The sequence below is a fragment of the Carcharhinus amblyrhynchos genome, chromosome 1 (genome assembly GCF_965287045.1).
Source record: "Carcharhinus amblyrhynchos chromosome 1, sCarAmb.v2.hapA, whole genome shotgun sequence".
NCBI classification, from domain to species: Eukaryota; Metazoa; Chordata; class Chondrichthyes; order Carcharhiniformes; family Carcharhinidae; genus Carcharhinus; species Carcharhinus amblyrhynchos.
In genome coordinates, this window is record NC_137324.1 from 6,428,564 (window position 1) to 6,454,816 (window position 26,253).

General features: G+C 44.4%; 1 protein-coding gene across 1 annotated transcript in view; it reads right to left on the bottom strand.

Moving 5' to 3' along the window:
* LOC145348561 (rab11 family-interacting protein 5-like) overlaps nucleotides 1-26,253 on the bottom strand; it is a 60,798-nt gene that overhangs the window by 29,902 nt on the left and 4,643 nt on the right. Inside the window, exon 2 of the mRNA XM_080196754.1 lies at nucleotides 19,882-19,926. Within this exon, the coding sequence (XP_080052880.1) occupies nucleotides 19,882-19,926 (45 nt within the window). The remainder of the gene's footprint in view (nucleotides 1-19,881; nucleotides 19,927-26,253) is intronic.

Below are 26,253 nucleotides of genomic sequence, written 5' to 3' on the forward strand. Positions count from 1 at the left end.
GTGACAATAATAAATCAAATCAAGATTCAAAGGGGTACACATAGGGACTATTTTTTTAAAATTAAAATCTTGGGGTGTTGAATGCACTGCCTGAAAGGGATGGTTGAAGGAGATTCAACAGTAATTTTCAAAAATAAGTTGGATAATTATCTGAAGGGAATGCAGGATTGGGAAAGAGAGTGGGACAGTGAGATGTGCTGGCTAACTCAATCAAAGAACTGTCACAGGCATTATGGGCCAAATGACTGCCATCTGTGCTGCATCATTTTGCGATTGGACCATAGATGTTAGAGCAGAAGTAGGCCATTTGGCCAATCAAGTCTGCTCTACCATTCAATAAGATCATAATTGATCTGATAATCCTTAACACCACTTTCCTGCCTTATTCCCATAATCTGGATTCTATTACCAATTAAAATCTATCTTCGCCTTGAACATACTTAACAGCCCCCCAGCATCTGCGGCCTCTGCAATAAAGAATTCCACAGATACACTACTCTCGGAGAGAAGAAATCCCCCTAATCTCTGTCTTAAATAGGTGACCTCTTATTCTGAGGTTACGTTCTCTGGTCCTAGACTCGCCCACAAGACGAAGCAACCTCTCAGCATTGACCCTATCAAGCCTGAGAATCCTATATGTCTCAATAAGGTTGCCTCTTATTCTTCTAAACTCCACTGAACACAGGCCCAGACTACTCAACCTCTCCTCATAAGAAAATCCCTCCATACCCGGGATCAACAGTGAACCTTCTCTAGACTGCCTCCAATAACAGTATATCTCACCATAAATAAGGGGACTAAAACTGCTCACAGTATTCCAGGTGTGGTTTAACTGGTGCCTTGTATAATTTTACTTGCCTATTTTTATACTCCACTCCCTTTGAAATAAAGATCAACATTCTATTTACCTTCCCAATTAACTAGTGACCACGCCCAGGATGGCACAGTAGTTAACACTGCTACCTCACCAGCACCAGGATCTGGGTTCAATACCAGTCTTGGGTGACTGTCTGTGTGGAGTCTGCACATTCTCCCCATGTCTGTGTGGATTTCCTCCAAGTGCTCTGGTTTCTTCCCACAGTCTAAAGATGTGCAGGTAAGTGGATTGACCATGATAAATTAGCTCTTAGTGTCCAAAGATGTGTAGTTAGGGGGATTAGCGGGATAAATGTGGGGGGGTTACAGGGATTGGGGGGTGTCCCTTATTAAGCATCTGCATAAGATGCATTGTCAGAGATTCAATGGGCCAAATGACCTCCTTCTGCACTGAAGGGGTTCTATGATTCATTTTGTAATTTATGTCGTAGGACTTCCAAATCCCTCTGCGCTGCAGCTTTCTCAAATTTTTCTCCGTTTAATAATATTCATCCCCTTTATTCTTTCGACCAAAGTCCATAATCTCATATTTTCCTATGTTATATTCCATCTGCCAAGTTCTTGCCCACTCACATAATCTGTCCATATCCCTCCGTAGACTGGGTCATCCTCACCACTTCCCACCCACGCACAAATTTGATTAACAACTGCTATATACATTGGCCTTGGAGGAAGTAGAACGAAGATTCACCATGATACCTGGGCAAAAAGAGTTCAGTTATCAACACAGGAGCAGAAGTTTATTTTCCCTTGAGTATAGCAAATTAAGGAAAAATTGAGTTACTTAAGGGGTTTGCAGGAAGTGATACGGTAGAGAGAGAAAAATTATTCTGTCTGATGGGGAAGTCTTAAAATTAGAGTTACCCGAATTGGAGTGATGTCAGAAAGCATATAGAGGGTGATTGGAAATCTAAAACTCTCTCCTCCAAATATCCGCCAAAGCTGTGTTAATTTAATAGACAAGTGCGAACGATACTGTGCGCAGTTCTGGTCGCCTCACTACAGGAAGGATGTGGAAGCTATTGAAAGGATGCAGAGGAGATTTACAAGGATGTTGCCTGGATTGGGTGCCATGCCTTATGAAGATAGGTTGAGGGAGCTCGGTCTCTTCTCCCTGGAGAGACGAAGGTTGAGAGGCGACCTGATAGAGGTTTATAAAACGTTGAGAGGAATAGATAGGGTGGATTCTCAGAGGCTATTTCCCCGGGTTGAAATGGTTGCTATGAGAGAACACAGGTTTAAGGTGCTGGGAAGCAAGTACAGAGGAGATGTTAGGGGTAAGTTTTTCACTCAGAGGGTGGTGAGTGGGTGGAATCGGCTGCCGTCGGTGGTGGTAGAGGCGAACTCGCTGGGGTCTTTTAAAAGACTCCTGGATGAGTACGTGGGATCTAATGGGATTGGAAGTTACAGGTAGTTCTATGGCCTGGTAGGTATAGATGTGATCAGCGCAACTTGTGGGCCGAAGGGCCTGTTTGTGCTGTAGTGTTCTATGTTCTATGATACAAAGATTGGCTGGGTGGTTAACAGTGAGATGGAGTGTCTTGGGCTACAAGAAGATATAGATGGAATGGTCAAATGGGCAGACAGGTGGCAGATAGAATTTAACCCTGAAAAGTGTGAGGTGATACACTTTGGAAGGAGTAATTTAATAAGGAAGTGCTCAATGAATGGTAGGACACTAGGAAGTTCAGTAAACAAAGGGACCTTGGTGTGTTTCTTCATAGATCTCTGGAAACGAAGGGCATGTTAGTGGGGAGGGTGTATGTGTGTGTGTGTGTGTGCGCACACAGAGGAGATTCACCAGGATGCTGCCTGGGATGGAGCATTTAAGTTATGAAGAGAGGTTGAATAGGCTTGGGTTGTTTTCATTGGAGCAGAGAAGGCTGAGGGGCCTGATCGAGATGTTCAGGATTATGAGGGGCACAGACAGAGAGGTTAAGGAGCAGCTGTTCCCCTTGTCAGCAAGACTAACACCCTAAGAATGAATTAAGGAAAAAGTGAAAACACTTCTTTACCTCTACCCTATAAAATCCTTTCAAAATGCAAATAACCTCTCTCAGCTCCTACTACTTACTGATCAGTGTATGTTCTGCTCTGTGAAGTATCCCTGGGGGTATTGTATTGCCTTTACCCACAGTGTAGAAGGGTCAGACGTTCAAGATGAGGGGCAGGAGGTTTAGGGAGGAACGGAGGAAAAACATTTTTACCCGGAGAGTGGTGACAGTCTGGAATGCGCTGCCTGGGAGAGTGTTGGAGGTGGGTTGCCTCACATCCTTTAAAAACTAACTACATGAGCACTTGGCACTTAATAACATTCAGGGCTAAGGACCAAGTGCTAGCTGATAGGATTAGGTGGGAGTACAGGTATTTCTAATGTGTCAGTACAGACTCGATGGGCCAAAGGGCCTCTTCTGCGCTGTATGATTCTATATTTATAGGATTTCAAATCAGTTAAGACAATCCGTGGTCTAATTGAATGACAGTACACCTTCAAGAGGCTGAATTTCCTACACCTGTTCCTACATTCAGGACATGGAGAGCTTTTCAAACCTTGCTCCCTCTTAGCTCTTTTAATGCCCCTATTCATGGCCAGTAGATCTGATTTGCTAAAGAATTCTCACTGGGAGGCTGGGACTCTTCCAATCAGCTTCAAATCTCCGTCAATAGTGAATCTTGCTGGATAAGCAATCACAAAGTTAACAGTACACAAACAGATAAACAGGTCCACTCCAATGTCTATGTTGTTAGGAGACTGCTCCAATCATCAGGATATCTGCTATTCATTTCTCTCTTATGCATTTTCTCATTTCCTCTCAAATGTATCTATTTTATTCACCACAACCACTCCCTTTGGTAGTAAGATCCATATTCAAACTACTCTTTGGGTAAATTCCCCAAATAAATTCCCCAAATTTATTTGTGACTATCTTCCATTTAAGACCCCTGATAGTATACCAATATCACAGGGACTGCAAAGATTCAAGGTGGTGGTCTGTCACCACCTTTTCAAGGGCAATTAGGGCAAATGCTGGCCTTGTCAGCAAGACTAACACCCTAAGAACGAATTAAGGAAAAAGTGAAAACACTTCTTTACCTCTACCCTACAAAATCCTTTCATAATGCAAATAACCTCTCTCAGCTCCTATTACTGATCAGTGCATGTTCTGCTCTGTGAAGTATCCCTGGGGGTATTGTATTGCCTTTACCCACAGTGTGTTGTGCGTGTTACAGTTCAGTCAGGGAGTCCAAGTTGCTGTGGTAACATATACTTTTACACGCATGTTATAGTCTCGAGCTATGGATAGTGATGGTAGCAGCTCTAATTTTTCTCCATCACATCAACCAGGAATCTCTCCCACTCTCATCATCTGCCACCTGCATGCGTTGGAAGGATTTGCAGCTTGGTACTCAACCTTCTTTGGCCACAAGTACTGAGGTGGGACTCGAACCTGGAGTTTCTGGCTCACTATCGGCAGTGCCACAAAACAGGGCATGTTGTAAGGCTGTGGAATTCACTTAATGGTTTGCAATGAAGTTTGAAACTGTGTCAACATTTAAGATTGGATTGAAGAGGTGGGTGGATAAATGTAGTTCAAACTATTTGCTCGATATGGATAGAACTATTTGCTTAAAATGGATTTGTTGGATCAAAACACCCATGTCCCTCATAACTTGTATTCCTAAAGAGTTTGTTTGAAATCAAAACAGAAATGGATTCTTTAATTTTCACTGTAACATACATAAGAACATAAGAAAATAAGAAATAGGAGCAGGAATAGGCCATCTAGCCCTTCAACAAGATCATGGCTGATCTGAAGTGGATTAGTTCCACTTTCCCGCTTTCTCCCCATAACCCTTAATTCCCCTGTCTATCAGAAATCTATCTACTGTGACTTAAATATATTCAGCGAGGTAGCTTCTACCACTTCAATGGGCAGAGAATTCCAGAGACTCACCACCCTTTGAGTAAAGAAGTTCCTCCTCAACTCCGATCTAAACTGCGCCCGCCACCCATTTTGAGGCTGTGCCCTCTAGTTCTGCTATCCTTTCTAAGCGGGAAGAATCTCTCTAGCTCTAGACCACAGAACTAGAATCACAAAATAAATAAGGTTGAACCAAGACTAGATATAAACTCCAACCCCAGCCCAATAATTAATGTGTGAAACAGACTCCCAAGCAAACATTGTAAGCGACAGTTTAATCAGCATTCCATGAAAAACGGAAAAATATTTGACTGGGATTAAAGATTACAACGATAATTAATGAACAAGTGTCATCAAGCATTCCAAGGAATGCAAGGGAACAGTGTGCATGAACTGTGAAAATATTTGAGCAGGACAGGAGTACACACATTTTGAGGATTTCCAATAGTCTTGGGTGAGAGTTGAGCTTTGTCCCTGTTTTGGCCACAAGTACTGGACTAAGACTCAAACATGGAGTTTCTGGCTCACTATCAGCAGTGCCACAAAACAGTTATGTTGTAAGTCTGTGGAATTTGCTTAATGGTTTGCAATCAAGGTTGAAATTGTCACAACATTTAAGATTGGATTGGAGAGGTTGGTGGATAAGTGTGATCTGAATTACCCAGGTGGAACACGGTCGTCAATTTCTTTCCTGTCATTACATCAAATTATTTCGCACCTTTTGATCTACACCTGATTCCTGCTAGTGAGAATTGTACCTGTAGTGCTCACAGTTACCACAGCTGGCATGGTCTCATGGACCAGTCTTTCTCGCCTAGGGATATTCAAGGAGTGGGTTGCCAACCCTCCAGGATTGGCCTGAAGTCCGTAGAAGTTAATGATCAATCTCCAGGACATTGCCATGTGCAACCCTGGGGAAATATTATTGGGACATCAAAAAAAAGGTCACTTTTTAAGAAATTTTCTTGGAAATATTTCATAAAATATTAAAAATAGAAAAATGGCATCATCCAATTGGGTAATAACTCCTTCTGCTTTGCAGATGGCAGAGGAAGGCAGTACGTCACAAGGATGGATGGCTGGAGCTTTGGGGACAGGGCAACGCATGTGATGAAACCTCCAGGAATGTATTTAATCATAGTTGGCAACCGTATCAAACAGAAATTTTCCGCATTCTCTCCTTTCTACAGAAAAGAGGCCTATTCAGTCTTCTTCGGTCATGATAGCCTCTCAATTCTGGCGTCATCTTTGGTAATATTTTTGCTGCTTTTTGACAGGATCTCCACGTCCCTTATTGAGGAAAGATTCTGGGCGTCTCACCTCAGTCCAATTCACACACAGATCAAAGAAAAAGTCTTACAACGAAAAGAACTGAATAATCTCAAGATGGCAAACGTAAACCAAGCCTCTAGGTTAAAGGTTAAGCTGTTAAGTTGCTGGTTTCCATGACAGCAATTGAAGAATGCTTTTGGAGATTTACTCACTCCAATTTAGAACTAGTCTCAGCAGAGGCAGCATTGAGGGAAACATGGTCACCAAAGGCAAAAGGGGCCTTAAAAACTTCCCGTCCCCTCACAAGATGACTGGAATCAATGCCAACCCTCGCGGATTGCCCTGGAGTCTCCAGGAATTGTAGATTAATCACCAAGATACTACAGCGAGGACTCTTATAATTTGTACATACAAACAAATGTACAAACAAAGGAAGAACAGGGATAGGCCACTCAGCCCTCTTCCATTTAATAATGATGCGGAGACACCGGCATTGGACTGGGGTAAGCACAGTAAGAAGTCTCACAACATCAGGTTGAAGTCCAACAGGTTTATTTGGTATCACGAGCTTTTGGAGCTCTGTTTCTTCGTCAGGTGAGATCATGGCGATCTTATAATAATCTCAAATCTGTGTCCAACCTACATTCCACCTATCACCTATCACCACAAACCTATCACCTCCTTACTTACCAACAATCTATACAGCTCTGCCTTTAAAATATTCAAAGATTTCACCACCTTTTCAGCGTGGATAGAGGACTGGTTGTCAAATAGGAGGCAGAGAGTGGGCTCAATGGGTGCTATTCGGATTGGCGGATGGTGACTAGTGGAGTGCCCCATGGGTCGGTGCTGGGGCCTCAGCTATTTACCATTTATATAGATGATCTGGAGGAGGGAACCGAGTGTAAGGTGTCGAAATTTGCTGATGACACCAAAATTGGTGGAAAGGCAAATTGTGCGGAGGGTGGTGAGAGTCTACACAAGGATCTAGATAGGCTGGGCGAATGGGCCAGGAAATGGCAAATGGAACTTAATGTTGGCAAGTGCGAGGTGGTCCACTTTGGTAGGAAGGAATATTACTTACGTGGAGAAAAACTGCAGCAGGCGACGGTGCAGAGGGACCTCGGGGTCCTTGTGCATGAGTCGCAAAAACCCAGCTTGCAGGTGCAGCAGGTGGTCAGGAAGGCGAATGGGATGCTGGCCTTCATCGCGAGGGGGATTGAATATAAAAGTAGGGAGGTCTTGCTGCGGCTGTATAGGGCATTGGTGAGGCCGCAGCTGGAGTACTGTGTGCAGTTTTGGGCGCCGTACTTACGCAAGGATATTTTGGCCTTGGAGGGAGTGCAGAGGAGGTTTACTAGGCTGATGCCGGAGTTGAGAGGGTTGAGCTATGAGGAGAGGCTGAATAAATTAGGCTTGTACTCGTTAGAGTTTAGAAGAATGAGGGGAGATCTCATTGAGACATATAAGATGATGAATGGGATGGATAGGATAGAGGTGGAGAGACTCTTCCCGCTCAGAAAGGATAGCAGGACTAGGGGGCACAGCCTCAAGATAAAGGGGGGGCGGTTTAGAACGGCGTTGAGGAGGAACTTCTTCACTCAAAGGGTGGTGAATCTCTGGAATTCTCTGCCCGTTGAAGTGGTGGAGGCTACCTCGCTAAATATTTTTAAGACGCGGGTTGATGGGTTTTTGATAAGAGAGGGGATTAAGGGTTATGGGGAGAGGGCGGGAATGTGGAACTGAGCCACGACAGATCAGCCATGATCTTATTGAATGGCGGGGCAGGCTCGAAGGGCCAGATGGCCTACTCCTGCTCCTATTTCTTATGTTCTTTGATCTCTTCCGTTTATTTGTTATTAGAATACTAGAACTGTGGAAGAAAGGCCAACTTTCCCATAAATGTATCGATATTATTCACCTCAGCCAATCCCTGTCACAGTCAAGAATCATCCAATTTGTAAATAAAGACTGTTTTCTCTTTCCAGTGGCTGTGGGAAAGCACAAGGACGAACCTGGCTGCCAACCAATGGCAGGGTGGGGCAGTGGGAGACATGAGGTCATGTGGTAAAACTTCCAAGAATTCACTTAACCAGAGTTGGCAACCACACGAGGTGGGGAAAGGTCATAATCTGGTCTGAGCAAAAATGGGTGACTCACATAGCCCTCCAGAGAACACAGGCTGACGTCTGGTCATGGTGTTTCTGGGGGGGTGGGGGGAGTACTGGCAAACCAGATTTCAGAATGCTAGCGTACTGCTATGTAATACAATTCCCGCTTACTACTTCCGTTATAATTCTAATGGAATTAGATCAGATACATTCTGCTCAACTTAACACCCGTTTCTCACATTACACTCTCCCTTAAAGCACACAAATAACAGCCTTCCCAGGACATCACAAGGTTAGCTCCAACGATGGAAGTCCTGTAATCCATTTGTTTTCTTAACTCTTTCACTGGATATGGGTGTCGCTGGCTGGATCAGCATTTGTTGCCCATCCCTAATTGCCCTTGAATTGAATGATTTGCTAGATTATTTCAGAATGCAGTTAAGATTCAACCAGGAAAGAATGACAGATTTCCTTCCCTAAAAGTAAACCAATTGGGTTTTAACAACAATGGTTTCATTGTCACCATTACTGAGCTTAGCTTTATATTTATTCCAGATTTATGATGTTAGTAGTTGAATTTAAATTCCACTAGCTGCTGTGGTTTGAACCCCAAAACATTAGCCTAAGCCTCTGGATAATTTGTCTATTACATCATGACTATACTTCCATTTCTCCATTCAATTTTATCTTGCTCAAAAAGCCACTTTCTTGTCTCAGCAGCACACCAGCCGCTGATTACCGAGAGTTCTATGGAATATTCAGAAGTCAGAAGGACTTCATACAAGGCTCCTCTCCTTGTTCCTTATCTAACACTCATTATAACCCTCTATTCCTCTCTCCCCCATGTGTTTATCTAGCTTCCAATTAAATTCTTCTCTGCTGTTTGCCTCAACCACTCCCTGTGATAATGTGTCCTACACTCTCACCACTCTCTCGATTAAGTTTCAACAATATTTATATAAGCATGAGGTACAATTTTATCTTTTAAGAAGCATTTAGACAGTTACATGGGGTAAGATGGGTATAGAGGGATATGGGTCAAATGCAGACAATTGGGACTAGCTTAGCGGTTAAAAAAGGGAGGCATGGACACATTGGGCCAAAGGGCCTGTTTCCAAACTGTAAACCTCTATAACTCACCTAAAACGTAATTAAATACATTTCACAGGAGAGTATTGATTGATGGATGTTTGTGTGAGTGGAAAACCTATGGGGCCTGTGCAGGTCAATTTGCTCAGTTGACTAGACGGCTGGTTCACGGCACAGAGTGACACTAACAGTGTGGGTTCAATTCCCAACTGGCTGAGATTATTCACGATGGTAGTGCCTTCTCAATCTTGCCCCTTGCTTGAGGTGCGATGACCCTCAGGTTAACTCACCACTAGTCAGTACTCTCCTCAAAGGTCAGTATGGTCAGCTGGGACTATGGTGACTTTACCTTTACAAGGTTGTGTTGAGGCCCTTTCTATTTGTTGTATATTTTAGTGATTTAGACATAAATGTGTGTGGCATGATCAGGAAATTTGCAGCTGTCACAAAATTGCCCATGAAGTTGATAGTGAAGAGGATAGCTGTCAGCTACAGAATTATATCAATGCTTTGATTCAGCGGAAAGAGAAGTGGCAAATGGAACAAAGAACAAAGAAAAGTACAGCCCAGGAACAGACCCTTTGGCCCTCCAAGCCTGTGCCGATCATGATGCCCTAACTAAACCAAGAAGAAACCTTCTGCGCTTACTCAGGCTATACCCCTCTATTCTCTCCCTGTTACACCCACCTAGATGCCTCTTAAATGTTGCTAATGTGCCTGCTTCCACCACCTCCTCTGGCAGTGTGTTTCAGGTATCCAGCACTCTTTACGTGAAAAGCTTCCCCTGTATATCTCCCTTAAACTTTCCCCCTCACAACTTGAACCTGTGTCCCCTTGTAATTGACACTTCCACCCTTGGAAAAAGCCTCTGACTAACCATCCTGTCTATTCTTCTCATCATTTTGTAGATGTCTATCAGGTCTCCCCTCAGCCTCTGTCTTTCCAGTAGAATTAATCCTGGTGTGCCTCAGGGATCTGTTTTGGGGCCACTGCTGTTTGTAATTTTTATTAATGATCTGGATGAGGGTATAGTTGGGTGGATTAGTAAGTTTGCTGATGACACCAAAGTCGGAGGTGTGGTAGATTGTGAGGAAGGGTGTCATAGTTTGCAGGGTGACTTAGAAAGGTTGCAGAGCTGGGCCGCGAGGTGGCGGATGGAGTTTAATGTGGAGAAGTGTGAGGTAATTCATTTCGGTAGGAATAACAGATGTGTTGAGTATAGGGCTAACGGGAGGACTTTGAATAGTGTGGAGGAGCAGAGGGATCTAGGTGTATGTGTACATAGATCCCTGAAAGTTGGGAATCAAGTAGATAAGGTTGTTAAGAAGGCATACGGTGTCTTGGCGTTTATTGGTAGGGGGACTGAATTTAGGAGTCGCAGCGTCATGATGCAACTGTACACAACTCTGGTGCGGCCGCACTTGGAGTATTGTGTGCAGTTCTGGTCCCCACATTACAGGAAGGATGTGGAGGCTTTGGACAGGGTGCAGAGGAGGTTTACCAGGATGTTGCCTGGTATGGAGGGGAGATCCTACGAGGAGAGACTGAGAGATTTGGGGTTGTTTTCGCTGGAAAGAAGGTGGCTAAGAGGGGACCTTATTGAAACATATAAGATGATTAGAGGTTTAGACAGGGTGGATAGTGATAGCCTTTTTCCTAGGATGGAGAAAGCTAGCACGAGGGGGCACGGCTTTAAATTAAGGGGGGGTAGTTATAGGACTGATGTCAGGGGTAGGTTCTTTACCCAGAGGGTGGTGAGGGACTGGAATGCCCTGCCAGCTGCAGTTGTAAATGTGCCTAGTTTGGGGGCGTTTAAGAGATCTGTGGATAGGTTTATGGACGAAATGGGATTGGTTTAGATTAGTGGGTTAGTGTTTTTTTTTTAAAAGCTGGTCGGCGCAACATCGTGGGCCGAAGGGCCTGTTCTGCGCTGTAATGTTCTATGTTCTATGTTTATTCAACCTCTCCTCATAGCCAACACCCTTGAGAAGGGGCAATATCCTGGTAAACCTTCTTTGCACTCTCTAAAGCTTCCACGTCCTTCCGGTAACTTGGTGACCATCACTGCACACAATACTCCAAATGTGGCCTAAGCAAGGTTTTATACAGTTGCAACATGATTTCCCAACTCCTGCACTCAATGCCCCAGCTACTTTTGTACTCAATGCCTCAGCAATGGAATTCAATCCAGAAAACAGTGAGGTTATGTATTTTAGGAGGGCAAAGAAGACAAGGGAATACTTAATAAATGGGAAGATATTGAGAGGGGTTGAGGATGTGAGATATCTTGGAGTCCATGTCCAGAGTTCCTTAAAGGTGACAGGACAAGGTGGTGAAGAAAAATCACATGGAATGCTTTCCTTTATTGGGCAAGGCATTGAATACAGAAGTAACGATGTAATACTGGATCTGTAAAAAAAACACTGTTTAAGCCACAGGAGTCCATCACTCAAACCAGCCTCCTGTCCTTTCACTCTGTCTACACTTCCTGTTGCCTCGGGAAAGCAGTCTGCATGATCAAGGATGCCATGCACCCCAAAATACTCTCTTCCAACGTCTTCTGTTGGGAAAAGATACAAAAGTCTGAAAACAACCAACTCAAGAACAGCTTCTTCCCTGCTGCCATCAGACTTTTGAATGGTCATATCATATATTAAGTTGATCTTTCTCCTCACCCTACCTGTAACTGCAACATTATATTCTGCCACCTATGAGTAGCATGTTTTGTCTGCATAGTGTGCAAGAAACAATACTTTTCCCTGCATCCCAGTACATGATGTGGGGTTCTATGAAACTTGTCATTTTTAACTCTACGTGTGACTCCAGACCCACAGCAATACGGTTGACTCTCAACTGCCCTCTGAAATGACCCAGTTCCCATAGGGATTGGCAATAAATGCTGGCCTTGCCAGCGATGCCCACTTCCCACGAAAGAATAAATGAGAAAAAAAATAGAAACTTGAGCAGAGAATGGAGCAGGAATGATAGGAAACATGGTTAAAATGTCACTATCAGGATACCTTTCAGGCCAGTAGGGGCTAAGGGCAGAGGATAGGGGCAAAGCATTAGGCTTCTGATGATCCACAGTACCCGGTCCTCAGCAATACAAAGAGGCCGTTGTTATATTCCTCAGCCAGTTGTGGAACCGAGCCACAGATTTTCAGATTCAAAGAGCTGGGCATCAAGCAGCCCCGAATGTTGTCCTGTGCCGAACGGATCAACAAACAGGAACAGTGAGATCCAGCTGCAGACAACTACTGATGTATGTTAACAAATAAAAAAAAGCGTCCCTTCTAACAGCAAGAGTCACTTGACTTCACCTCCTCTGCTCATATTCCCAACTTTTTTTGGCATAAGATATAAACGAGCCAGTGTTTAGCTTCTTGCCCCTCACCCACTACCCCCTGGGTAATGGAAAATGTGCCTTATCAAACAGCTCCCTGGCTGCTACACAGAACAAATGCCAGCGGGTCAGCGCAAGACTGACGTACCAAACCTCAAGAGAAAACATCAGAATGCAGCACGTGGGGGCTTTCAGTTATCTTGCCATCTCGTTTTTCAAATAATGTTTTGCTGTTAACGCTTGGCACTGAACAGCAATGTTTGCTTTGGTAGACGAGGATCAGAGGGTGGGGAGGGAGATGAGAAATATTTCTGCTGCTAAGGCAGCTTGCTGAAGGTCATCGTTACTGCTGCTTGCTATCAAAAGGAAACCACCATGAACAAAGGCCTGGTCACCCTGCAAACACTGGGCACTCCTCTAACTGCAGCCCATCCTCCTCATTCCCTCACAGACAACTCACACTGCAGTGGGGCTGGTGTTCTGCCCAAGAGAAGGGGAGGAGGGGCAGTTGATGAGTGCACAAGTGAAAGACTGAATGTTAAACAGCATAAACATAGAACAGTACAGTATACAACAGGCCCTTCGGCCCTCAATGTTGTGCTGAGCTTTGTCCGAAACCAAGATCAAGCTATCCCACACCCTATCATTCTGGAGTGCTCCATGTGCCTATCCAATAACTGCTTGAAAGCTTCTAAAGTGTCCGACTCCACTATCACAGCAGGCAGTCCATTCCTCATCCCAACCACTCTGAGTAAAGAACCTGCATCAGATATCCCTCCTATATCCCCCACCATGAACGTTATAGTTATGTCCCCTAGTAACAGCTACATCCACCCAAGGAAACAGTCTCTGAACGTCCACTCTATCTATCCCTCATCATCTTATAAACCTGTATTAAGTCGCCTCTCATCCTCCTCCACTCTTAAAGAGAAAAGCCCCAGCTCCCTCAACCTTTCCTCATAAGACCTACCCTCCAAACTAGGCAGCATCCTGGTAAATCTCCTCTGCACTCTCTCCAATGCTTCCACATCCTTCTTATAGTGAGGTGACTAGAACTGCAAACAATATTTCAAATGTGGTCTCACCAAGGTCCTGTACAGTTGCAGCATAACCCCATGGCTTTTAAACTCAAACCCCCTGTTAATAAATTCTAACACACGGCTCTATCCACTTGAGTGGCAACCTTCAGAGATCTGTGGATATGAACCCCAAGATCTCGCTGTTCCTCCACATCCCTCAGAACGCTGCTGTTGATCCTGTAATCCACATTCAAATTTGTTCTACCAAAATGAATCACCTCGCACTTATCAGGATTAAACTCCATCTGCCACTTTTCAGCCCAGCTCTCTGCATCCTATCAATGTCTCTTTGCAGCTGACAACGGCCCTCCACCTCGTCCACTTCTCTACCAATCTTGGTGTCATTAGCAAACTTACTGACCCTCCCTTCAGCCTCCTCCTCCAAGTCATTGATTAAAAAAAATCACAAAAAGCAGAGGACCCAGCATTGATCCCTATGTTATACCGCAGGTAACTGGTCTCCATCCACCCTCTGTTTTCTATGAAACAGCCAGTTACTTATCCAATCGACCAAATTTCTCTCTATCCCACACCTCCTTACTTGCTTCACGAGCCTACCATGGGGAAACTTATCAAACACCTTACTAAAATCCATACATACAACGTCAACTGCCCTATCTTCACCTACACACTTAGTTACCCCCTCAAAGAATTCAATCAAATTTGTGAGACATGGTAGACACTTCATTTTTATTAATTATTGCAGCAACTTGCTGAAGGGGGGAAGAGTTGTTGAAGCAGTAAGTGTGGGCAGCCATGGTTTTGTAAGAATTATCGCCCCAACAGGCAGAAACTCCTGGGCAGCTGTCAAATGAAGTGCCAGCTGCTCAAGAACAAGAAGAACAGCTTCTTCTCTGCTGCCATCAGACTTTTCATTACGTTAAGCTGATCTTTCTCTACACAGTAGCTATGACTGTAACACTACATTCTGCACTCTCTCATTTCCTTCTCTATGAACGGTATGCAGTGTCTGTATTGCATGCAAGAAACAATACGTTTCACTGTACGTTAATACATGTGACAATCCTGAGCATCCACTTGCTAGATCTGCTTGGCATTCCCCCCTCCTGCCCCAAGTCCATATTAGGTGATGCCTTTTGTGGCGGCATACTCTGGAACTATCTTACCATTACCGTTACAGCACAGAGGAGGCAGCTCTCTGGTCAGTCCCATTCCCCCCACCCTACTCCCATAGCAGGGATATTTTGAGTAAAACTGCCTCGCATAACAAAAGCTGAAAACTAGACAATAACTTTCTGGTTGGTAAGTATTTCACATTTCAATGACAGCAAATACACTGCTGAGTCATTTTGGGATCAACATAGCAACAATTCTTCCAGCTTCCTCACCTCCCCATAGCTCCACTTAACTGATCTCAAGTTCCTTCTTGAAGCACTGCAGTCCATGTGACGTAGGTACACCCACAGTGCTGTAGGGAAGGAGTTCCAGGATTTTGACTCAGTGGTAGTGAAGAAATGGCAATATGCAATCATTTTTGATAAATCTACTGGAATTCTTCAAGGATGCAACTAGTAAAGTTGACCACAGAGAACCAATGGATGTGGTTTATTTACACTTTCAGAGACTTTCGACATGTTCTCACATAGCTGATAAGTGCATGGGATTGCAGGTATCTTGAGACAGATAGAAAGCTGGTTAGAGTCATAGAGGTTTATAGCATGGAAACGGGCCCTTTGGCCCAACTTGTCCATGCCATCCAATTTTTACCACTAAGCTAGTCCGAATTGCCCGCATTTGGCCCATATCCCTCCATATCCATTTTACCAATGTAATTATCTAAATGCTTTTTAAAAGACAAAATTGTACTTGCCTCTAGTGGCTTATTCCAGACACTCATCACCCTGTGTGAGAAAAAAACTGCCTCTCTGGACTCTTTTGTATCTCTCCCCTCTCACCTTAAACCTATGCTCTCTAGTTTTAGACTCCCCTACCTTTGGGGAAAGATATTGACCATCTATGTTGTCTACGCCCCTCATTATTTTATTGACCTCTAAGATCACCCCTCAGCCTTCTATGCTCCAGAGAAACAAGTCCCAGTATATCCAGCTCTCCCTATAACTCAAACCATCCAGTCCTGGTAGCTCCTACTACATCTTTTCGCCCCTTTCTAGTTTAATAATATCCTTTCTATAATAGGGTGACCAGAATTACACACAGTATTCCAAGTGTGGCCTTACCAATGTCTCGTAAAACTTCAACAAGACGTCGCAGCTCCTGTATTGAACGCTCTAACCAATGAAACCAAGCAGTCCTTATGAATGCCTTATCAGATGTATTAGCAGATAGGAAGCAAAGAGTTAGAATAAAAGGTTCTTTTTTCAACTGGTAGGCAGTACCTAGTGGGGTACTGCAGGGATCTGTGCTAGGACCCCAACTGTACACACATCTTAATAATTTGGACAAGAGAACTAAATATATTATCTCCAAATTTACAGATGATACCAAGTTGAGTGAGAGGGTCAGTTGTGAGGAGGATGCAAAGTTAGCATTATTTGGACAGGATGAGTGTGTGAGCATAAGCATGGCAGATGCAGTGTAATGTGGATAAATGTGAGGTTATCCACTTTGGTACAATAAGAGGAAGACAGATGTTATTTATATGGGTGTAAATTGATAGAATGCTCAGCGACACCTTGGTGTCCCGTGAGAAAAAAATTGCCCCTCTGGACCCTTTTGTATCTCTCCCCTCTCACCTTAAACCTATGCTCTCTAGTTTTAGACTCCCCTACCTTTGGGGGAAGATATTGACTATGTAATCTACGCCCCTCATTATTTTATTGACCTCTTTAAGATCACCCGTCAGCCTTCTATGCTCGCTGAAAGTAAGCACGCAAGTATAGCAGGCATATGGTATGCTGGCCTTCATAGAAAGAGGATTTGAGTGTAGGAATAGGTATGCTTTACTGCAATTGCATCAGACATTGATGAGACCATACCTGGAGCAGAGTTGGTGTCCTTATAGAGGGAGTACAGTGTAAGTTTATCAGGCTGATTCCTGGGATGGCAGGTCTGTCATATGAGGAGAGACATCGGTTAAGATTATATTAATTTGAGTTCAGAAGAGTGAGAGGGGATCTCATTGAAACTTATAAAATTCTACCAGGGTTAGACTCGATAGATTCAGGAATCATGTTCCCAATGGTGGGGGAGTCCAGAACTAGGGGTCATAGTTTGAGGATAAGGGGTAAACCTTTTAGAACTGAGATGTGGAGAAATTTCTTCACCCAGAGGGTGGTGAGAGTGTGGAATTCACTACCACTGAATGTAGTTGAGACCAAAACGTTGTCTGATTTCAAGAAAGAATTAGATATAGCTCTTGGGCTGAAGGGATCAAGGGATATGTGGGGGGGGGGGGGAAGAGGGGAAAGGCGGGATGAAAATACTGAATTTGATGATCAGCAATAATCAAAATGAATGGTGCAGCAGGCTCGAAGGGCCGAATGGCCTGTTCTTACTTCTGTTATTTTTAATGTATGGTTCTGTAAATATTTAGGATGTTAATTGGCTAGAGGGGAACATGCAGGTGATGGATGCCCTTCTTCGTCTTAGTGATACAGGTCACAGGTTTCATAGTTTGTGTCAAAGAAGTCCTGATGCGATCCTGCAATGCATCCTGGAAGTCACCATTGACCAGAAACTGAACTGGAATAGCCTTACATGGCTTCAAGAGCAGGTCAGAAGCTATCCACCATCTACAAAGTGTAAGCGAGGACTGTAATGGAATAGTGGAATATTTTCCACTTGCCTAGATGGGCGCAGCTCCAACAACACTCAACACCATCCAGGACAAAGCAGCCCACTTGACTGCCATTCTAACCATCAGCTTCAATATTCAATCACTCCACATCGATGTATTGTGGCAGCCAGGGATACCATCTACTAGATGAACTGTAGCAACTCACCAAGGCTCCTTCAACGGCACCTTCCAAACCTATGACTTCGATCACTTAAAGGACAAGAGCTACAGATATATGGGAAACCACTACCTGGAACAGAGTGAGGTGGAAACAAACAGGAACCTGGTGTCTGAGGATTAGCACAGTAAGAAGTCTGACAACACCAGGTTAATACCTGAGGACTAGTACAGAACAGGCTTGGGACTGGCGATGGTTGAAGCACTGCAGCTTTGACATACTCCTGTTATTTAAGGGGCAGATAATAATTTATTTTAAACATTTTCTTTCACAGGGTGTGAGTGTCAACAGCTAGCCCAACATTTATTGCCCTTGAGAAGGTGATGGTGAGCTGCCTTCTTGAACTGCTGAGGTCCATGTGGTGTAGATACACCCACAATGCTATTAGGGAGGGAATTCCAAGAGTTTGACCAAGTGATGGTGAGGGAATGGCGATATATTGCCAAGTAAGGATGGTGAGTGACCTGAAGGGGAACTTAGAAGTGGTGGCGATCTCATGTATTTGCTGCCCTTGTCCTTCTGGACGGTAGCGGTCACAGGTTTGGAAGGTGCTGTATCAGAAATCTTGGTAAGTTTCTGCGGTGCATCTTGTAAATAGTACACGCTGCTGCCACAGTGAAGGGAATGTTGAAGGTGGTGGAGAACTGAATTCTGTCATATTCCTATTTGTGTCTGCCACCTGTCCTTGCTAAAGTCATTGGGGGTGTTTTTCTCCAAGGAGAACAATCCAAAGTTTAGTCAATATGTAATTTTAGTAAACCATCGATTTCCAAATCACTTCTACATGAAAATATCATATAAGATTCCTTCAAATATTGGAACTGCTACTATCAAAGACAGCTCAACTAAATCACCCTCTCTCCCCCTTACAATCTGCAGGATTTTACGGTTACCTTTATTAAAGCCAATCATTCAGCAGAAAACCAGTGATTGTACCTGTAAAGCAATGACACAGCACAAAATGAAGGGCAGTTTAACAAGGATAAATCATTTGCTGGCCAGGAAAATGTTATGCTTGCATTAAGAGTTCGACAGACAATGTAAAAAGCCAGTCCGTAATGTTTGTAGCACAGCTCATCAATCATCATTACAGAGTCTGCACTTCCATTAGAGGCTGCAAGGCAATCCAGAATGACTGAGGTTCACTGAAGTAGTGAGAGAAAGCTGGAAAGTTGTGCTTGGAGTTATGTAACAGTCCTGAATGGGGAGAGATTTGCTTCATTTGGGATTTGAGATAATGGGAGAGGAAGGGAAGGGGTTTGATCCATTCGGATTTTACGCGATAGAAATGAAAGGGAAGGAACCCTGAGTGCGTGCACAAAATCTTTGAAGGTGACAGGAGAAGCTGAGAAGGTTGTGAAAACGTCCTCAGAACCCTGGATTTTGTAGAAAAGAGTGCAGAAGCAAACCCTTTATAAATCACTGGTTAGGACTCAACTAAAAGATCGTGTACAATTCTGGACAGCACTATCTAGGACGGGTGTCAAGGCCTTAAAAGCGCAGGAGATTGCCCAGAGATGTCGGATTGTTCTCCTCAGAGCAGAGGCTGTTTATGGGAAATCAGGCTGGAAGGCCACAAATCATGAGGGATTTCGATAAATAAGGAGAGACTGTTCAACTGTCAGGCAGATTGGTAACCAGGGGGTCACAGGCAATTAGCAAAAGAAATAGAAATGCAAAGAATTCATTTCCCCGCAGTGAACTGTGATCTGGAATGCGCTGCCTGAAAGGACTGTGGAAACTAGTGACTTTCAAAAGGAAACTGGATCAATACTAGCAAAGCAGACACTTGCAGGGCTCTGGGGAAAGAGCAGGCTTGCGGAATTAATTGGATAGCTCTTTCAAAAAATTGGTACAGGTAAAACGTACAAGATCACTTCAGTGCTGTTAACACAGCATGAAAGGCTATGGGGTATGGGTTGGACCCATGTGGATTTTGTAGAGTGAAGTGATTGCCGGTTCCCAGACTATGGAGGCTCAGAAAGGGTTTGCTGCAGCTTGAGTGTTGTGCAGTCCAGGAATGGTCGCTTAAGCTGAGATAGTCAGGGGAACACTGCGTGTATGACAAACTGGGAAACCGGTCTGTGGGGCATTTCCCGCTTTAAACACCCTCAGAATCCTAAACAAATCAGCCCTGCGTGACCAGCTCACGCAGTTCAGAAAAAAAACAGCATGTGTGCTAAACAGCAAAACAATGCTGTGTCCTTAATATCCAGAGAGGCTGGACAGAGTCCAGCACAAGCAGTAACTCACTGTGTCAGCAACCTGTTCCATTCCAAGTGCCCACTGGGACGAAGCCTAGATGCGAACAATGAATCAAAGCATTGAAAGCGTCAGCCGTGAGGAGCGGAAAGCATTTCACTTAATAGCCTAGTCTGAAATATCCTTTTAACAACTGTCACGTCACAGCTACATTGTTGCTGCACGGGTTGCTATTTTCTCCATTTACTGCTCTGCGCCTGAACTTCACAACAAGCACTGACCCAAACTGGCTCCACAGTGGTTGGCTGCTCAACCACGCTTTGCTGTGTTAGCCTTCCCCTCCTTGTGAAGAAAGACCTTGCTGAACCTGCCATAAAAAACAACCTGCAGACTACTGAGGCCCAAGGCCTTAACAACGGGTGCCAGAGCTAACGTTTCAGCAGCTGTCTGCCCCTCTTGGTGACCAAGGAAATAAAGCAAAGGAATACTGGCAGAATGGAGAAGTATCCTGCACCAAATCCATTTTAAAATTCTTATCCCTGGTGTTTCATTTCCCTTCATGGCCTCACCCCTCATTGTCTCTGTAAACTCCTTTAGCCCGACAACTCTCTCAGATCCCTGCACTCAGTCAATTCTAGTCTCTCGTACATCTCAAGTTGTCCTCACTCCCAGTGACTGTGCCTTCGCCTACTAAGGCACTGAACTCTGGAACTCCCTCTTCAAACTCCCCACCTCACTAACATTCTCTCTTCCTTTGGCTGTCCTGAAAACCTACCAGTCTGACTAAGTTATGGGCACCTGTCCCAACATCTCCTTTTGCAATCTGATGTCAAATGTTGCCTGATGAATGTTACCTGTTAAACTGCTTGGTCTATTTTACTACATCAAAATTGCCAAATAATTGCAAGTTCCTGTTAAGTCAGGGAAAATGAAAGAGGTTATAGACTCTGAAATCTGTTTTTAACAGAACTCTTTGGCTCAGTGGGTTTTCTCTCCTTCAGGGATCTGCTGGCCTCCACTTGACAGCTGTCCCCAGAAGCTCAGTTCTTGCCCACCCCACATGCCTCTAATCTCCTCTCGGACCACAAGTTTGAGTTATCTGTGCGCTTCTCTATTTCTGGCAAATTCAGCACCCTGGCGCTTCATCAGCTATAGGCACTGCCCTGTGTCCCGCAGCTCTGTGATAAGGCCGGTTATGGCATTCGAGATATGGTTAGGAAATACTTCAATAAAAAGTGAGCAACTCAAATGGTTTGACACAAATTACAGCATGAAAATGGAACAACGGAATAACTTACTGAACACGCAAGATAATTATCGTAATTGGATTTACCTGCCTCTTCCCACAACACTTCAACCATCTTTTTCCTTTGATCAAATCTCCAATCTAATTTGAAATGTTGACATATATGGTGGGATTTTTCCAGTCCTTCCTGCCAGCAGGATCTTTCAGTCCCACCAAAGACAGCCCTGCATGGCGGGTTCCCCAGCAGCATGTCCGGCAAGCAATGCAAATGGCTATTGACTTTGGCGGGACCAGTGGATCTTGGCAATGGCCAATGGTGAGCCGCCTCCTGCCTTAATCACAATATTTGGAGGAAATTTTCCTGTTCTCTATGTTAATGTCTTGCATTTAATCGTGTATCTATGGCCTCTCATTCCTCTCATTCTTAGTCCATCAACAAACACAAACAGTCCACTTCTACCTCCACTATCCCACTCCGTGCTTCACAAGGTGTACCAGGGAACAAAATCTGACATAAAACCATCTGAGAAATTAGACCATGTGATCAAAAGCTCAGTCAGAAAATGGTAGCTAACTTCTAATCCATGTTGCCAAAGACCCATCAATTTCAAACATTTCTAATTTGCTAACCAAGCTGCCATTTGGCACCATATCAAATGCTTTCTGAAAATCCAAATGTACAACATTCATAGCAGTACCCTCATCCACTGCTTGTGTTACCTTGTTAAAAACCTCAATTAAATTCATCAGACATGACCTGCCTTTGACTTATTTTACTCTTAAGTGTACACATATCTTATCCCATATTATGGCTTCCATCCGTTTTCCCACGATCGAGGACTGTAGTTTGTTGGGTTATCCTTTGCTCCTTTCCTAGCAACATCATATCTGCAATCCTCCAGTCCCCTGGGACTAATCCGAGAGGGGGCCTGGAAAATTTCTGTCAACGGTGCTGCAATTTGTTCCCTTACCTCTCTCGGCAATCTAGAATGCATCCCATCCGGGCCTGGTGACTTCTCTTCCTGGAGTGCTGCCAGTCTTCTCTTTAGCACCTCTTCTTTACCTTTCACTATACTGCCTAGCTGTTCGATATGAACACTTTCAACTGAGCCATTGTCACCCTCTTCTAATTTGGTTAGCAAAGTTCTCATTTAGCACCTCTTTCTGCACCACAGGGGCTTCATGATTCACCATGGAATCCCTACCGTTCAAAAGGATGGCAATCGGCCCATCAAGTCTGTGCCAACTCTCTCGTCAGAGTATCTTACCCAGACCCTTTCCCCCACTCTATCCCTGTAACACCATCTAACCTACACATCTTGGGGCACTAAGGGGCAATTTAGCATGGCCAATAACCCAAACCTGCTCATCTTTGATTATGGGAGGAAACCGGAGCATCTAGAGGAAACACATGCAGTCACAGGGACAGCGTGCAGACTGCGCACAGACAGTCGCCCAAGGCTGGAATTGAACCTAGGTCCCTGGCACTGTAAGGCAGCAGTGCTAACCACTGTGCCATCTACCCCTGACTCAGTCGTGTTGCTCAGTTATAGGCATTTGAAATTTCATGGCCATTAGACAGCTCCAAGGAGTCCTCTGTTCCCTAGACCTGTTGTCTTGTTTCCTTTTGACAAATAGTCACACACTCTCCTGCCATCCCGACACTCCTCCTTGCCTGTCAATTCAGCCATGTAACTGCTCTGAATAACAACCTCAGAACTCCCAATGGATCTTAACGTAACCAACTCTGTAATGTCTAGGATGCAGCAATGAGTAACTCCCAACAGAAAAGTCACACTGGATTTTGAAAACTTTTTCTTTGAATTCTATTGGATTCTGTTGGAAAAAATGTTCTGAAACCTTGGGGATTATGTTGATAGTTGTGAAATCAAGGAGGCCAATATGATCTCGAGTGCTTTTAAAGGATTATAAAGGGAATGCTTCAGACACTGCTGGCCCAACACTGCACACATATATGTCAGCATCTGGAGAGAGATGAGAGACTGAGCGTTGGGTGTGGGACTTTTGGCAAGAAATCATTGCTGTTGAAGCCTAATTCCAGACCGTTAGTTTATCTTTAAGGCTGTTGCTTCTTAACTTCTATTGCCATTTCTGCTTTACTTGATAAGAAAACAACACAAGAAATAAGGTTTTTGGCAATTTTGTTACTACAACCTTACAAGAGGAAAGACACCTACATAGATACCCAAAGTAATTTCAACTAATAAACCAGAGTGACTCTGTACAGTTACCCACACTCTGTACAATGATTCGTTCTTAGCCTGCTGAATTAGTATCTACGAATTAGGAGCAGGAGTGGGCCACTCAGGCTCTTGAGCCTGCTCCACCATTCGATAAGATGATGATTGGTCTGATTTTAATCCTACATTCCTCCTTACTCCTGATAACCTTTCACTCTCTCGTTAATCAAAAATTTACCTATATCTGCCTTAAAAAATATTCAAAGACTCCGCTTCCATTGCTTTTTTGAGAATGAGAGTTCCAAAGACTCTCAGCCCTCAAAAAAACATTTCTCTAATTTTCATTCATTCGTGGGACATGGGTGTCGCCGGCTGACCAGCATCCGTGGATAACAAAGGAGGTGAAGGAAAGTGTTAAATTAAAAGTGGAGGAATTTAGAGTAGCTAAGAGTAGTGGGCGAGAAGAGGATTGGGAGAGGTTTAAATGTCAACAAAGATTGACAAAGAAGTTGATAAAGAAGGGTAGGAGAAACTATGAAGCTGGGCTAGTGCTTAATATAAAAAAGGATAGCAAGAGTTTTTATAAATATATAAAAAGGAAGAGGTTGGCTAGGGTGAACATTGGTCCTTTAGAGGATGAGAAAGGGGACCTAGTGGTAGGGGATGGGGATATGGCTAAGGTATTGAATAACTTTTTTGTTTCTGTCTTCACGGAGGAGGACGTGAATAATTTGCCGGGTGTTAGCGATGGAAAGGCGGTAGGACTGGAGGGTCTTAATGACATTACTGTTACTAGAGAGGCGGTGCTCGACAGACTGGAGGGGCTGATTGTGGACAAGTCCCCAGGACCGGATGGAATGCATCCGAGGGTTCTGAAAGAAATGGCGGAGGTGATAGTGGATGCCTTGGTGGTTATTTTCCAGATGTCGCTGGATTCCAGGGAAGTGCCGGATGATTGGAAAACGGCTAATGTTACGCCGTTGTTTAAGAAGGGTGCCAGGCAAAAGGCGGGGAATTATAGGTCGGTTAGTTTAACGTCTGTGGTAGGTAAAATGTTAGAATCTGTCATTAAGGAGGAAATTGCAAGGCATCTTGAAGGGAATTGCTTGATAGAGCAGACACAGCACGGTTTCATTAAAGGGAAGTCGTGTCTGACAAATTTACTGGAGTTCTATGAGGATGTGTCTAGGGCGGTGGATAGAGGAGAGCCGGTGGATGTGGTCTTTCTAGATTTTCAGAAGGCGTTTGACAAAGTACCTCACAAGAGGTTATTGCAGAAGGTCGAGGGACATGGAGTTGGGGGTAGGGTGTTAGCGTGGATAGAGGATTGGTTGTCAAATAGGAGGCAGAGAGTGGGGGTCAACGGGTGCTATTCGGATTGGCGGATGGTGACTAGTGGAGTGCCCCAGGGGTCGGTGCTGGGGCCTCAGCTTTTTACCATTTATACAGATGATCTGGAGGAGGGAACCGAGTGTAGGGTGTCGGAATTTGCTGATGACACCAAGATTGGGGGAACGGCAAATTTTGCGGAGGGTGTGGAGAGTCTGCAGAAGGATCTAGATAGGCTGGGCGAATGGGCCAGGAAATGGCAAATGGAATTTAATGTTGGCAAGTGTGAGGTGGTCCACTTTGGTAGGAAGAATGGTAGGAAGGACTATTACTTACGGGGCGAAAAACTGCAGCAGGCGACGGTGCAGAGGGACCTCGGGGTCCTTGTGCATGAGTCGCAAAAACCCAGCTTGCAGGTGCAGCAGGTGGTCAGGAAGGCGAATGGGATGCTGGCCTTCATAGCGAGGGGGATTGAATATAAAAGTAGGGAGATCTTGCTGCAGCTGTATAGGGCATTGGTGAGGCTGCAGCTGGAGTACTGTGTGCAGTTCTGGGCGCCGCACCTGCGCAAAGATATTTTGGCCTTGGAGGGAGTGCAGAGGAGGTTTACTAGGCTGATACCGGAGTTGAGGGGGTTGAGCTATGAGGAGAGACTGAATAAACTAGGCTTGTACTCGGAGTTTAGAAGAATGAGGGGAGATCTCATTGAGACGTATATGATGATGAATGGGATGGATAGGATAGAGGTGGAGAGACTCTCCCCACTCAAAAAAGACAGTAGGACTAGGGGGCACAGCCTCAAGATAAAGGGGGGGTGGTTTAGAATGGAGTTGAGGAGGAACTTCTTCACTCAAAGGGTGGTGAATCGCTGGAATTCTCTGCCCGTTGAAGTGGTGGAGGCTGCCTCGCTAAATATTTTTAAGACGCGGGTTGATGGGTTTTTGATAAGAGAGGGGATTAAGGGTTATGGGGAGAGGGCGGGAATGTGGAACTGAGCCACAACAGATCAGCCATGATCTTACTGAATGGCGGGGCAGGCTCGAAGGGCTAGATGGCCTACTCCTGCTCCTATTTCTTATGTTCTTATGTTTTTATTTATTGCCCATCCCTAGTTTCCCTGAGAAGGTGGTGGTGAGCTGTCTTCTTGTCTTAAATGAGTGACCTCTTATTTTTAAACAGTAACCCCTAGCTTTAGGTTCTCTCAAGGAAGGAAATATCCTCTCCATATTCACCCTATCAATGTCCCTCAGCACCTTAAAGGTTTTAATTACATTGCCGCTTAACTCCTCTAAACTCCAATGAATACAAGCCTAACCTCTCTAACCTCTTCTCATAAGACATCCCTCTCATCCCTGGTATTAGTCTAGTAAAGATTCTCTGAACTGCATCTAACGTATTTATTGCTTCTAATGCACAGTAGTTAGCACTGCTGCCTCACACCCCTAGGGATCAGGGTTCGATTCCAGCTTCAGTTAAATATGTGTGTGGAATTTGCACATTCTCCCCATGTCTGCATGGGCTTTCTCTGGGTGCTCCTGTTTCTTCCCACAGTCCAAAGACAAGTAGATTAGCCATGGTAAGTGCATAGGGTGGAGGGGAGTGCCTGGGTTACTAATTTACTAATCCTACCCCACATAGCAATCTCTG